The 14,662-nt window shown below is 51.2% G+C and overlaps 1 protein-coding gene across 4 annotated transcripts in view; it reads left to right on the top strand.

Annotated features, from left to right (window-relative positions):
* The window catches only part of Dhx35 (DEAH-box helicase 35), a 75,427-nt gene extending 70,376 nt beyond the window's left edge, over window positions 1-5,051 (top strand). For 3 of the 4 annotated variants that reach the window (XM_047541478.1, XM_047541477.1, XM_047541479.1), the window contains one exon: window positions 3,887-5,051. In XM_047541478.1, coding sequence (XP_047397434.1) covers window positions 3,887-3,931 — 45 coding nt within the window. In that variant the 3' untranslated portion in view covers window positions 3,932-5,051. The remainder of the gene's footprint in view (window positions 1-3,886) is intronic. The other variant, XR_007107244.1, reaches the window with a different exon arrangement.
* Window positions 5,052-14,662: the final 9,611 nt, after the last annotated feature.

Raw genomic sequence — 14,662 nt, 5'->3', positions numbered from 1 at the left:
CTCACAAAGCTGTGGTCCTTTCCTCTGTGCTGGAGTTTGGATGGTTTCTCTTGACCTGTCCTAAGGCTTACTGATCAGTTTTGCAGTGTCCAGTACATCCAGAGAACATTATTTCAGATATGTATTTTTCCATTCTAGCATTTTCTTTTTTTTTTTTTTTTTTGGGGTGCTGGGGATCGAACCCAGGGCCTTGTGCTTACAAGGCAAGCACTCTACCAACTGAGCTATCTCCCCAGCCCCCATTCTAGCATTTTCATGGATTCTCTTTAGTTTTTTTTTTTTTTAATCTGTTGAGATCCTTCATGTGTTCGTCACATCCAGTTTTTTTCTTTAAATCTTTAATGAACATATTTATAATAACTGTTTTAAGAGTTTTGTCTGCTAGTTCAGCATCTCTGTCATTTCTGGTATATTTTGGCTTTTTCTGTTTTTCCCCTCATAATGGGCCACATTTTCCTGTTTCTCCTGCCCAGTAAATTTTTGTTGTATGCTGGATATTATAGATGTCACGTTGTGGAGTCCGGACTTTGTTTTCTTTTTTTAAAGAATGTCGACTTGTTTTTCTGGCAGTCAGTTAATTACGGGCACATCAGTTTGATTCTGCTGAGCTTTGGTTTTAGTCTTCAGTAGGGCAGTTCTTAGCCATATGCCTAAGACGTGGCCTTTTTGGTATCTCAGTTAAACGGTTAGCATATTCAGTGAGGGCTGTGCCGGGTCAGAGTGCCATCATGTCCAGCACCGTCACGCCTCCAAAATCTCCATTTCTGCTTATAAGTCCCAGTTACTGTTCTCTGCTATTCTTACTGAATCTTATATTTTTGAATCATGTATACAGCTTAATATTCAACCAAAGACTTCAGGGTAGCCTTGCGTAGACTTCTGGAGCTCCTCCCTTTCAATGCCCTATTCTGCAGATTCTAGCTGTTTTAACAGTTCTGAATTCTTGTCTCCGTTTCCTGTTTTCTGATTAGAATTTACATCTCTCTGCCAAGGTTTGGAGACCTAGGAAGAGACTCAGGATGAGTGTGAAGTTCACCCGTTTCCTTTTTCAAAGATCATAGTCTCTGCTGGGGCTGCAGCTCAGTAGTAGAGTATGTGCTTAACGTGCACCAGACCCTGGGTCCCATCCCCGGCACCACACACACACACACACACACACACACACCAAGAAGCATGCTAGCACGGTGCAGTTTGTTTTCCAGTGCAGAGAGATGGTGCCTTGAGGTGTTTTGTCTAGGATTTTGGTTTTTACGGCAAAAGGGAAAGTCTGAAACCTGTTACTCCATCAGGACTAGAGCTGGACTGCACAAGTGTTTTCAAATCAAAATTTGGAATTGATTGCTGCCTTTACAAATTGGAGATTTAAGTTAGTGTCAGTAACACACCTGCAGACCCAGATGCTTGGGAGACTGCGGCAGGAAGATCGCTTGAGCTCAGGAGTTCAAGGCCAGTGGGCAACATAGTGAGACTCTGTTTTTTTTTGTTTGTTTTTAAGGGAGATTTCATATTAAATATGTTTGTTTTCTCTTGAAAAAAGTGGAACACTGTGCCTGTGATTTTGTGTGGTGGCAATCAGGGACTGAGGAATGATTTCCTGCTGAAGATGCCACAGTCCTACTTCCCTATTCATTCACTTGCTCAACTTTTGGAGGCGTTTGAGTTTGTGACTCTATGAATAGAGGGGTCTTCTCATCCCTCCTCCTTTGTAAGGTCAAGGGAAATTGCCCTTTTCAATCTTTATGTAATGGTTAATTATTACCTAAACCAAAAGCAATTCAGACCTCTACTGTTCCCCGCACATCCTGAACAGGCATTTCCGCTAGAAAGCAGATCACCTACAGGGTCGATGAAATGCACGGTGTTGTCTCTGCCCTGCTGGGTTGTTAAGAATAAACCTGTAGTGAAAGAAGATCTTTTCCTTCCAAATCTCTCACGTGGAAGACAGCAGACTTGAGGAGCCTGAGAGAGGCGATTGGAAATGCAGACTGGCGTGGAGAGGAGAGGGTGTGTTGAGGCTGCCTGCCCAGGAGTGAGGTGCCAGAGCTGGGAGACAGGCCCGCGGCCGCCCAGCATGGCCCAAGCAGAGTCAACCTCGAAGCTGGGTCAGCTTCCCTCCTCAGCTCAGGATTAGTTTAGGTCAACCCCACGAAGTGTGAAGAGCAGATACCTCTAGATGTTTGAAGAAGATGACAAGCCCAAATTTCCACTCTTATTTTTTCTCTCCATTAGCCCGTTTTCAGCCCATCACTTTCACTGCGATCAGCATGTTTAGGAAGCCTGGGACCGTTAGAGGCTGCCGCGTGCAGTGAGGGTCCCCAGACCCCCTTCTTAAACAAGTGGTCCAGAGGTACCTCTGCTGCTGACTTTTCCAAAGATGGACTTGCCTAGGAACTCTCCAGATCTCCAGGGCCTGCCCATGTATAGTAGGTGTTCTTTGGTGAGCATAAACCACGCGCAGTCCATGGACTGTCTGTGCTGTGTTCCTGGCACCCTAGGTGACTTTATATCATTTTTCAGAGTGTTGCTCTTCCCTATAAAGAGGCCCGAATGGCTCAGAGTCAGCTTTGTTTATGCTCAACATTCCTTCCAGAAAGGAGCACCAAAAATGGCCCTGTAGGCACAATGGCGTCATCTTCCATTCTCAAACGGAGACTGTGGATGCCTAACGTTAGTTGTAGGGTCATAGCAGGTGACATACAGAGAGGGGAGAATTCAGAGAACTGAATACAGCAAGAACAGGGTGACCCACTCGAGATTTGCCTTCCCATCCATAAATCGTTTTGTTTTTTGTTTTTCGAAGTTATCTTTGCTGCCTGGGGAAAACCCTTCCACCCTGGCCTTTGGAAGACCCTTCCCTGGTCCTTCTTGTGCAGGAATGGATAGAAAGTCCCAACTCCTGCTGCTCGCTGCGCACGGGCTCCTGTCACGCAGTTGTCTCTCACGCAGTATTTGGCAGTGTGCTCTATCTTCTTTCCTACCCTGTATTTGCCCTGGGATTGCAGTTTTCTGTGGGGTGGTGGGGCTTGATCTCATGAGGCTGTGTGTGTGCTGAGCAATGGGATTTGGGCCCCGAGCCCTGTAAAGATCTCATGTGTGCCAGGCAGGGTCTTGGTATTTGTTGATAATTATGATGAGGCATCAGGAGTCCCTCAGTCAGTGAGAGGCTGTCCCTTATTAGAAGCTTATGTTTACACACTGTGCCTCAAATGCATATTTCAAGATTTCCGTCACTTTTGGGTTTACCTTAAATGTAAAGAATATTTTTATCCCTTGATCCTGTTATCTGATACCCATGATTACATTAGTGAGCTTCATGTTATTACTGATTTTCTGGGGGGGAAACACTGTCACTAGGAGCTATTCTTTACCTGCCTGTCTTCCTGGCTGGTGCATCCTCCCATGTGGGCGGGACCATGGCTTCAGCTCCAGTGAGCACAGGTACCTGGCATGCTGAGATGCTCATAGATTGGCCTGTTTCCTTGTTCCCAAAGAGAGGGTACTTTTCTTTAACCATTTTCAAAAAACTCTTAGAAAGTTGAGGTCGTCCTCTGCCGAGACCCCACCCTGGGGCACAGGCGTTGGGACACAGTGCTGCCTGTGGGCTGGGCAGCAGGGAGAGCCGTTTCATTGGCAGCCTCTGTGGATCCCTGTGGAGCCAGGTTCAGCTTGGTGGGCTGGCTTCAGCTGCTGTGGCCTCCTGAAGTTCAGTTTCCTTTATTGGTCACTTTGCTTTCCCCCTCCAGGCTGTTTTCCGAGGGGCACAGAATTTCCTGAGAAGGTGTGGACCAGGTGGAAGATTTGATTTGGTCACCAACTTGGGAATCATGCTGGAGTCTGGTGTCTTTTTCAAGCTAACCTAACTATGACATTTCCTCTTCTCTTGCAGCACCTGTCCCTGAAAGCCAAAAGGGCCAAGGTCCAGGACTTGTGAGCTGAGCTCTTGGTGGCCTCTTTTCCTTGCTGACCCGGTCCCAGGTGGGGTGAGCTGGCATCAGCTCACCTGGAATCTGCAGCCACTGTGGAGAGGGCTGCAGCCAGCTCACTGGCCCCTTTCCTCCCACCCGACAGCCTCTGCCTCTACTGAGATCCAGGAGAAGCCTGTGCATGGGCAGACACCCCACGTGCTGCCTGGGCAGAAGGGGAGCGGGCCGGGCTGGCTCCTGGCTCGTCAGCTCGCTCACTAGCCCAGCATGCCACTTCTAGCAGGCGCACAGTGCCAGCCCAGCTTGGGGAAGGAGGAAGGAAGCTTGCTGCTAAAGGCTGAAGCGCCTCGTGGGGTGGACAGAGCCTCTGCTGGACTGCCTTTGCTTCCCTGCTGTGGCCATGGCTGTGTTGAGCAGTGAGATCCACTGCTGGCTGTGCCCAAGTGTGTGTCCGTGAAGGCAGCAGACCTTGGAAATGCTGGGGATTTCTGCCAGGGTGGCCCAGGATCATGTCTGCCAGGGGTCCAAACCAAGCAGCTCATGTCTGTCTTCTGCCCATGTCCCTGCTTACGTGTGGCCAGGAGACTTGCAAGGAATTGGTGGTCCCCAGGAGGACTCTCGTGCACCATCTCTTGGGTAAGGCCAGGACTTCTGTCTTTCACAAGTGGGCTTAGTTTTCTCTCAGAGCTCAGTACCATGTGCTGGTGCCAGAGCTGAGCACTGGTGAAGGTCACCAGCTCTGACCCTGCAGGGCTCCTCCGTAGCAGGACTTCACTAAGTTTAGACGCTCTAAACTTCTGTAGCTCAGGAACGTACTCTGATCTCGTCTTTCGTTTATCTGCTGTGTTCTTGGGAGGACATCGGTGGCTTCTCCAGCAGGCACTGGTTTGGTCCTTACCCCTGCGGCTGCTCCTCAATGCAACGATACGGTTTCCCCTTACCGTTTCAATAACAATTATTTTAAAAACACGTAGCTTGAAAATTTATTTTTATACTGGTTTTAGTTTGGATGTGCCACTTTTGGCATCAAACCTGTATGACATTTTTATTTCCATTTTATAAACATGTAAATAGTAGTGATAACTTGTTAATAATGGTAAACCTTTATACCTAAAATATATGTGTTCCCTCCCATCTGTGGGTGTTGCGGTCTTTATTTTAAGGTGGTCTGATTAATTGTTCTATGTGAGGGCCTGATATTAGCTCAGAAACCCAATGCTGTGGTGTACACCAGCTTTGGGGTCACGTGGACACGGGAAGCTCCCCTCCCCAGGAAGGGCAGTGATGTGCCTGAATGCACACCATGGGAGGTCGTGTAGAGGAGACCCAGGGAGCTGCCAGTTCTTGCCACTTTCCCACTGGGATCTTTCCGTATAGAGTTCGGAAAGGTCTTATTTTTAAAAGGTTATGTTGTAGCGGAAGGGGACACATTACAGGAGCCACACCCTAAGGTTTGAGGCCAGAGATCCAGAACGGGGGGAGTGTCTGACGGTCTGGAGGTGGTGGCAGGAGTGAGCACACCTTTCCTTGCCACTTCTGTCTTTGGGTCCCTGGTCCTGAGGACCCACTTCCCCTCTGTACCTCCGTCTCCCGGAGGGCAGCCCTCACCAGGACAGGGCTCCCAGTTTTGTACCCTGTGTTATGTTACAGCCTTGGGGGTGAAGATGGATCTTCATTGTCAAATTCTGCAATTGCAAAATCCCAAGCCCTTGGCTGGGGGCCCCTTTACAGAATTCTGCGTCTGTGGTCTGCACAGGCCTGGCCAGCTCTCTCCCAAGACGATTTCCCTGGATGTTGGACGTTGCCATCACAAGGAACCCCTGCTTCCCGTCTACTCCTGCGGGTCAGAGTCCAGCTAGCAAGTGTTGGCTGAGTGGAGCGCTGTGCATAAGGGATGTAGGGGAGATGCTGGTCAACAGGACGTGGGGGGTGGAGCAGATCAGGTAGGGTGGTGGGGATATTAGGTGGTAGTCTTTTTAAACATGTTTTCCTTGGAAAAATAAGATGCCAACAATCCTACACCATCCACCCAATTGAAAACCAATTCAAAATGCAAACAAAAACTGGTTGGTTCAATCTTTGAGCCTGGGAACCGCTGGGGTGTGGGCTGCCTGGACTTTGGGCCAGCTGGCAACACCAGCAGCCCCCACTGCTCTGGGAATAGGGGTCCGAATGCCACGCAGCTGAATTTCCAGTGAGCTCTCGCTGCAGCAGAGGGGGCTGCCTTTACAGCTCACTGGGAGGATTCAAGTTAGCTGCTCTCCACCCCCATATCCCTTCTACCTCAAGATCAGCTGTTTTCCGCTTTCCAGTGACTCACCTGGATTTTTCCTTTACCTTCTGACTTGTGAGGAAACAATGGTGGAACTTCGGATTACTTGTCATTTGAATATTTTTACCCCCTCTGGGTCATTGGAACTGGAACTAGCCCATCAAATCATTGTACAGACACCTGGCCTCTTCAAGCTAGTTTGCCTGGCCATCTGGCGAGAGCTAGTGGTCCCTGGGTCCTCACTGTCAGTGCCTCTAGCAAGCAGGGCTGCCCTGCTGGTGCCTGGGGTGAATCATGGAGGTGTTACCTCAGGCACTCTTGGGTGGTATTGAACTTGTTCAGACAGGCTGTCTCCTTGCCTGCTTAAGTGGGGCCCAAGTGATTCCCAGGGCAGTGTCTCCCCTGGGCTTCTGGCATGTGTGGCCTCTCTCCCACTTGCATCTTCTACTGAAGACAGTGGGTGAGCTCGGGAGGCTGGGAAGTGGGAGATTCACAAAGGAGTGGGGAGGTGGGGGCAGGGTTCAGTGGTTAATGCCCCGGAATCTCCAAAGCCAGGTGAAGGCCCAGCACTGGGTATGCCTAAGGCTTCTGAGGTCTTGTCCACTGACCATGGCCTGATTAGCAGCTCTGGATCAAAGGTCCTGGCCAGGTATTGAACCAGAGTATTGAACCAGAACTTGATCCAGTGGTGGCCTTGATGCCTTCCTGCTTCCTGACCACTGCTCTTGGCCTCTGCCTCAGGACCCGAGGGACCTAAGAGTGGCTGATGAGGGTGTACCAACCAGCCCTCAGTTTGTTTATATTAGTCTTTCTCTTTTGATCGTCCGCTCCTCCTGTTTTAGGCTTAATCTCTTTGAGTGGTCTTAGTTTGCACAGTGTCTGCTGTCTTGTGCCTTTTCTGTCCCTCCTTTAGTTTTGACTTGTGCCTGTTTTGCCCCTTTAACCTACCTGTCTGACTTCTGCATCATTTCCCCTTTTCCATGAAGTTTTAAGAAAAATACAGATGGGATTTTATTTTTATATTCTTTTCAAAACTATTTTTCCCTAGGATTTATTTTAACTTCTTGGTCTTTTTTAAACTCTACTTGTTTGCTTCTAACTTTTATTTTGAACAAAAAAAGCCTTAGGTAGTTCTGTTGTGCTTCTGTAAATATTTTCTTCCATTTAACGTATTAGTTTTGGACTCAGTGATTTCCCTCCTGTTTCCTTTACTCCTTTCATCTTCCTGTGCTTCCTGTGCTTTAGTGGTTAGCAGAGGCCTGCTGGTAGGTGTGGGAGCTGGGGGAAGATATCTGCAATAGATAACACCAATCAAGAATTACACGTCCAGAATGTATAAGACGCTCCTATAGATCAACAAAAAGAATCCATATGAGAAAAAAAATGGGTGAAGGGGTGAATAGACAGACCCCAAATCCATCAAGCCAACACTGGTGCTCAAACCCAGTCATCCGAGAAACACTAACTAAAGCAACCATTAGGTGTCACTTTGCATTCGATAGATGAGCAAACTTGGAAAGGTGAGTAGTGGGTGTGTGGACTGATTCACACTGCCCATGGCCAGTGTGGCTGTCCTGGAAAGCCACCTGGCACTGCTCACCAGTGAAGTACATGTGTGCCCATGGCCCAGAAATCCCACTTCCATTGTGAGTTCCCAACACAAGTCTCCCCCCGGGTCCATAGGAGACTTGAGTAAGAATGTTCCCCCAGTGAAGTGGGGGTGGCTGTGGGAGTCGCGTCCAGGGCTGGGAGAGTGTGCAGGAGAAAGGTAGCAGATGATGCCGTGGAGTGCTGCAGAGTCAGACAGCAGATGATACAGGCCTTAAAAATAGCTAAGTAGAAAAAGTGGGAACCGTGATCGTACTGTTTTCAGAAACTTAAAATACACACACACGAAAGGCAGCAGGGAGATTGCAAAAGCTCGGACCACCAAGGAGATGCACATCAGGAGTGCAGCCTGCGAGGGTGACCGTCGTCCTGCGGAGGGAGTGTGGATGAAGTTGTGGCATGCCTGTCATCCCAGTGACATGGGAGGCTGAGGCAGGACGATCGCGAGAGGGAAACCAGCCTCAGCAACTTAGTGAGACCCTGTCTCAAAATTAAAAAAAAAAAAAGACTGGGGGTGTACTCAGTGGTAGAGTGCCCCTGAGCACAGACCTCGGTACTAAAGAAAGAAAAAGTAAACAAAACTACACGAAGTGAAAGAAGGAGCCCAGGGGTCTATCTGGAAGAGATCTGCGTGAACCCTTTTTTACCCAAGGTTTTGGATGTATTACCGATGGCTCCTGGGGGTTGAGGTTTTGGGGTTGGCCTCAGGAGCCCTGCTGCTGAACGCTCAGTTCACAGCCGGACGGGATCCACTCTACCCTGGATGGAATCAGCCGGCCAAGATCACGAGACGTCTTGGTGTTTACATGCCCTGTCACACACAGCTGGCCGTTATTCAGTCTGTGACCTCCCTGCGGTCCCCGCTTAACTCATGTTTCTTCTACATGCCGCATGGTGGAATTAGTTTTCACTGGCAATCTGAAGGCCGGCTAAGGGGCTGCTATAACCACCAGGGAGCGAAAGGCCGGCAGCCCTGTGGTTCCTTCTAGTAGAGATGAGTGAACTGCCGCAGAGTCCTCCCACGTATGTGGATAAACAGACTGCGAGAACAGTGGTAGCTTGTGGGATTTATCTGGGCACGGATCTTCTGTATTTTCCAGAACAGGAACCAGTAGGACAGATTTCATCCGAGTCCTGCCTCCTGATCAGCAGCTTTAAGATGGAATGTACGTTCGTGCCTACGGGGACTCCCGTCTCCTCTCAGCCTCGGGTCCTGAGCTTCTGAAGGCTTTGGCCCTCTGAGCTAGAGAACTGCAAATATCAAGGCTTTGAAAATCCCTTCAGCTTTTATCATCCGAGGAGCCGCCCCCAGTGTGGCTCTCTCTGTCCTCATCACTGGCTTTCTGGTCATTGAGAACTAGTTTAATTGGCCCTGGTGTCTGGTTTTCCAAGGATTGCCCTGTAGGGGGCTGAAATCTGGGCCAGGTTAGTGATGTAACACTCGAATTGGAAGAGGCCACCAGGGAGCTCATTAAAGTTAAGTCTTGCTCTAAAGTTTTCACTGCTTGGAGAAGGGTATTCTAGATCACCCTGGGTGTTCCCGATTTCAGCTGCGGACTTGGAAGGCAGGCAGATTCTGGGATGGCCCTGTCTTGGTGGCGAGGTTGTGGAAACTCAGCTTTTAGGGAACCAGGGCAGATTCTCTGTTTCAGATTAATAAACCAAGGTTGCCGACCAGTGCAGCAATGAGGCCTGGTCAGCGCTGAGGGGTCCAGATGGAGGGCAGGTTTTTGTTTGATTTTTTGCCAATTGATTGGTTGGTTGGACCAGACAGAGTTAGGGTGAGAGGACCCTGCTCGCCCACAGCCTCTCCTGGTTCTGACTCAGATGGGATTCTGAGCCTCTCTAGGTGTGGGAATAACCCTTAGAGGACGAAGGGCCCAGACAAGTGACACCATGACAGGATGTCACCTGAGTGGTGGGAACAAGAGCGCTGAGATCTGAGGGAGCTAGTTCAACAAAACACTTTAATGAGGTAAAACTCACACATGACAAATGCACTCATTATAATCTGCCGCAACGAGTTTCAGTACATCAGTGCAGCACTGTGATCACAAGAAGCAAACGCAGAACATTTTCATCCCAAAAGTTCCCTCGTGATCTTTGGTGGTCAACCCCCAATACAGCCTGACCTCCAGCACAGTTCTGCTTCCAGTCTCTGTGGATTAGTGTCGCCTTTTCCAGAGTTTCCTACAAATAGCATATTCTCTTGTGTCTCTGTAAGACCTGGGTTTAAGTCCCACTCCCAGAATTTGTGACCCTTGGCAAGACACATTTCCTTTGTGTCGGTTTCCTTGTCTGCCAAGTGGGGATGATGATAACTGAGAGCCCGCCCACCGCTCTCCTCCCTCCCTCCCCTCAACGTGCGTGGCCCTGGAGTCAGCTCCTGAGAGGCCCTGGACCTGGGGTCGCTCCCTACATAGGAGCCCCAGGTGTTCCAGGAGGCTGCTGCCCCGCCCTCCCGCACCTGCCCTAGCCTCCCTGGAGCCATGATGTGTAGGTCTCCACATCTCAAGGAGAACAATTTTACTTAAGAAATGGAGATATAAATACATCCCAGGAAAGGGCTGGGTGCAATGACAATCCCCTCCCAGAAGATGGGCAATGGTGAGAGGTGACCAGGGCTAGGCAGAAGGGCAGAGCATGTCCCAGTGGAGTTCCAACAAGCCCAGAGCACAGCCTCTCTGGCCCTTGGGTTTAGGGTATCAGGGCTTCCTGGGGGAGCACTTGCATATGGTATATGGGGTTTCTGGGCACTCCAGGCAAGCGGTGGCTTCAAGGCAGACCCAGGATTGGACACAGCTTCTGATCCTGTCAGGGCATGTGTTGGGGGGCCACTGACTACACGGAATCAGACTCAGCTTCTGATGCTGCAGAGTGGCACTGTGCTGCCCCCTTCTGGCCAATGAAGGGAATGACTCCCCAAATTACTGTCCTCATCTGGAATTGGGTGGAGGGGCTGCTTTTGGTGCCTTTCTTCTGGCAAACTGGCAGAACAAATATGGAGGGGCAGAGCAGTGTGAAGACCGACGTGCTGACGTCTGTTATTCCCTCATGCCCCTCTCTCCCCATGCCTACGCAGACCTGGATTTAAGGAGTAAGAGCTGAGCAGGTCACGCTGCCGATCCGCCACCTCTTGCGCTGCTCCTTCCACGGCACCACCCCGGGGGCCCCTGTGGCAGCTGGTTCATGGAAACCCTGTTCAGCCGCCTCTCCTTCAGCAGAGATGGAGGGCCCAATCCTGGGGTTCAGGAGGAAGCACCTGAGTTTGGAGGTAGAATGTGGGCCATACTTATCCAGCTGTCACCTTGCCCAGGCCACGAAGCCACAGTGGAGAGCTGGCTGGGCCTAGGTGTGCTCTGTTTGAAGACGAGCTGCGGGTTCCTGGACATTCCTCCCAGGCAGAGCTATAGTCTATGGCCCCTCCTCTAATTTAGCAGGCTGGTGAGTGTTTGGACCAACAAAGTAGCATTGAAAGTGATGCTGTGTGGTTTCCAAGGCTGGGTCACAAAAGGCCATGTGGCTTCCGCCCAGCCTGCTGGGATACGGAGCTGTCCAACAGGCCAGCGACCAGAATGCTGGAGAGGCCATTGGTAGGTTCTGGGCCACAGTCTCAGTGGACCCCACCTCAGCTGTCCAGCTGTCCCCTCCTGGGGCCTGGAATGCCATTTGGAAGCATGTCCTTCTTCCAGCCTCTAATTCACCCACAGTGGTGGTCCAGAGACAAACCATGTCACCAGATCTGTGCCCTGTCCAGATTCCTGGTGGTCTGTGACCAGGATAGAGTTGTAGTCATTTTGTGCCATCAAATTTTGGGTTGATTTCTAGGCAGCAACAGTCCTGGAGCATCAGGCCAGGGTAGGACATCAGACCCAGGCCACAGAAGGCTCTGGGAACCCCTGTGGCCTGGTCCGGAAAGGGAGGCTCTGTGAGAGTGCTGGTTCCTTGGGGAATGGTCCCCTCTCGGGGATTCCCAGGGGCCTGGTGGCACGGAGTCTCCCGCACCCCTAGCTGAGGTCTGTCTGATCCATGCTCATTTCAACATGAAAGCAAGGTTTTGTGCCACACGTGGCCTCTGAGAGGTCTTAGGGGTCAGAGACACGTTGGGATTTGGAGCTGCTGAGAGTTCGCTGGTGGCTGGGGGAAGGTCGAAGGTGGGACAGGAACAGAAGTAAGCCTGGGCCACAGTCGAGGATGAGGTTTTAGGAACACTTTGGGTGGGAGGGGTGAGCCCCACCCCATCTGTCCCCTAAGAAGAGGATGGAAGGCTCAACGGCTCAGGGCGGAGCAGCTCGTGCCAGATGTCCTCGAGGTGGGCGGAGCTGCGCTGCCAGTTCCCTGCGCCCCGCAGCGGCTGACCCCCTATGGGAGTCCTGGCCACTGATGCCTGAGCCCCAGTCCAGCGAGTCGCCAGCCTAGTCCAAGCTGGCAGGACGCTCCAGGCAGGTGCTGGCGCGTCACGGCCGGCAGGGGGAGCTGGCGCCACACGTTTGCGCAGTTGGTAGCCCCTGTCGCAGTCCAGGTCTGCGGGCGAAAGACCAACAGAGGAACCAAACTAGGGCCGGTGCACGCAAGCTCGTGACCTGCCCACCAAGGAAGCTCTCAGCTACCCTGGGGCGGAAGGAGACACCCCCGCCCCGCCACACACACCTCCCCCCGACTAGGACCATTCTCTGTTCACTTTGGCTCAAATCAGGACCTTACCTGCCAGGTACTTAGACCCCCTTCAGAGGAATGCACGAATGTCCCCATTTTACAGGTCCAGTTTGTGGTAAAAATAAGCAACAACAACAACAACAACAACAAAAAGAACGCCAGCGAAACTTTATGGAGTTCTAATTATTGCCTTAGCCTTCGAGGGTCCTTCAGAGTAGAGCCTGGGTCGATGCTGGGGAGGGGTATAGGACCAGCTGCCCTGGCAGACCTGAGAACCTGCAAAGAGGAGCAGAGGGGACCTGTCAATCCAGGGCCCACTGAGTCGTTCAGCGCATCGCAGTCATCCTGTGTGTCTGTGCACCGCAGGTGCCTCTCTGGCAGCCTGGAGCGCCCCGGTGCTTGGAGGGTGACCTCTGAGAGTAGGGAGCTGGCATCGACCAGGGTCATTTCCAAGGGCCTGGTGATGGGAGATGCACCTGATTCCAGAGCTGTGCTCATCTGTCCCAGCATCACGAGGCCACAGTCACAGCCAAGAGCTCACAAGGCCTGGCCTCATCCCACTCCAGACTCTGGCCTCCTGGAGACCAGCCAGCGAGTAGTTCCAGCCTTGGAGGCAGCCCTGACAGGAGGCAGTGTGGTATGGTGGTTAAGGGCCGGGCCCTGTGAGCCACAGTGCCTTGGCTCCAGTCCTGCTGCCACCACCTACCAACAGAGTGACCTCAGGCATGACACTTAGCCTGCCTCTGTTACCTCCTCTGTAAAATGAAGAAATAATCTGTACGCTCTGCACCAGTCCTGCTATGTTTTCTGTTTGATGATGCTTTGGCATCTTGGGGTCTTGATGTCCAGGGGCATCTGCCCCTCCTGAGAGTAATTCCTACAGTGAACAACCTGTCTGTAAACACACTTGTCCTCTGTAAAGTGGCCAGTCCAGAGCCCGCACTCCCACCATCCCCTGTATAAAACCCGGGCCCCAAATCACTCCAGGGCACACGCTCCAGCACCAGGGGACAGCAGTGCAGCCTGCAGCCTGCCAAGATGTGTAACCAGTCAATTCTAAGGTGCTCATCTTGCCTCAACCATGAACAATGCCACAAAGGCTTTGGTCCCTGTTTCCCCCTCCCTCCTTCTGCCTCCTGACTGAGCCCAGTGCTATGCCACGTGCCCTGCGTGGTGTGCCCCTGCCGGGAACTGCAGCGATCATTTCTGTTTGGAGCCAATTGTTTCTGTGTCTGTCCTCTTACTGCGCCCGGTACAGCAGAATCATCCTGGGTACGTTTTGAAACGACCTCACGAGATTGCTGCAGGGATCGAATGGCTTAACTTTTCCAAGCGTTTACAACCGCTGGGTGTCATGGGGCACGCCTGTGATCCCAGCAGCTTGGGAGGCTGAGGCAGGAGGAGGAGCCGAAGTTTGAGGCCAGCCTGGGCAACTTAGGGAGACCCTGTCTCAGAACAAAAAATAAAAAAAGCTTCAGGATGTAGCTCAGTGGCAAAGCGTCCTTAGGTTCAATCCCCAGTCCCGAAAACAAACAACAAACAAACAAATAAATAAATTTAAAAATCTATAAATAAATAGTGCTCACAATGGCACCTGACGTGGGGAGTGGTTACGATGACGTCTCCCTTGCCCAGCCTCTTCCTTCTTTGCACCAACTGCCTCTCTCTGGGAACTAGGAGCCCACCTGCCTCAGGAACCAGAGCCAGGGGCCTGGTGGAAGGTCCGATGGTGCTGGACCCCATCAAGCAGATGATGACAGGGGAGGAGAGTGGCCAGGAGCAGAGCAGTGACGGTCCTTCGGGCCAGCAGAGGGGCCCCACCCTTGACTGCAGGGACTAGATTCCTAATCGGGGACCATCTCTCCAAACCCTCATCCTGACACCCCCAGCTCAACCGGGTCAGTCGCTCTTCCAGTGGTAATCATGTTTCATCACCACCATCATCGTCTGCTCAGTGGGGACCGTGATCAGGCAACGTGCTGCTAGCTTCCCGCACTAGCCAATCTCAGACTTTACTGTCTCCGGAATTCTTTTTATGCTCTTAAAAATTATTGCGGGTCTCAAAGGGCTCCCGTTGACGTGGATTCTGTTTCTCACTCTTCACTATTTTAGGAGTCAAAACTGAGAAATTTTTCATTAATTTGTCTATAATTTACTTAAAAGAGCAATAATAAACACATGTTAGCATAAAATAAATGTTTAT

The sequence above is a fragment of the Sciurus carolinensis genome, chromosome 2 (assembly GCF_902686445.1).
Source record: "Sciurus carolinensis chromosome 2, mSciCar1.2, whole genome shotgun sequence".
Lineage (NCBI taxonomy): Eukaryota > Metazoa > Chordata > Mammalia > Rodentia > Sciuridae > Sciurus > Sciurus carolinensis.
Note: the sequence above shows the minus strand (reverse complement) of the source record. Positions and strands in the feature narration are given on the sequence as shown.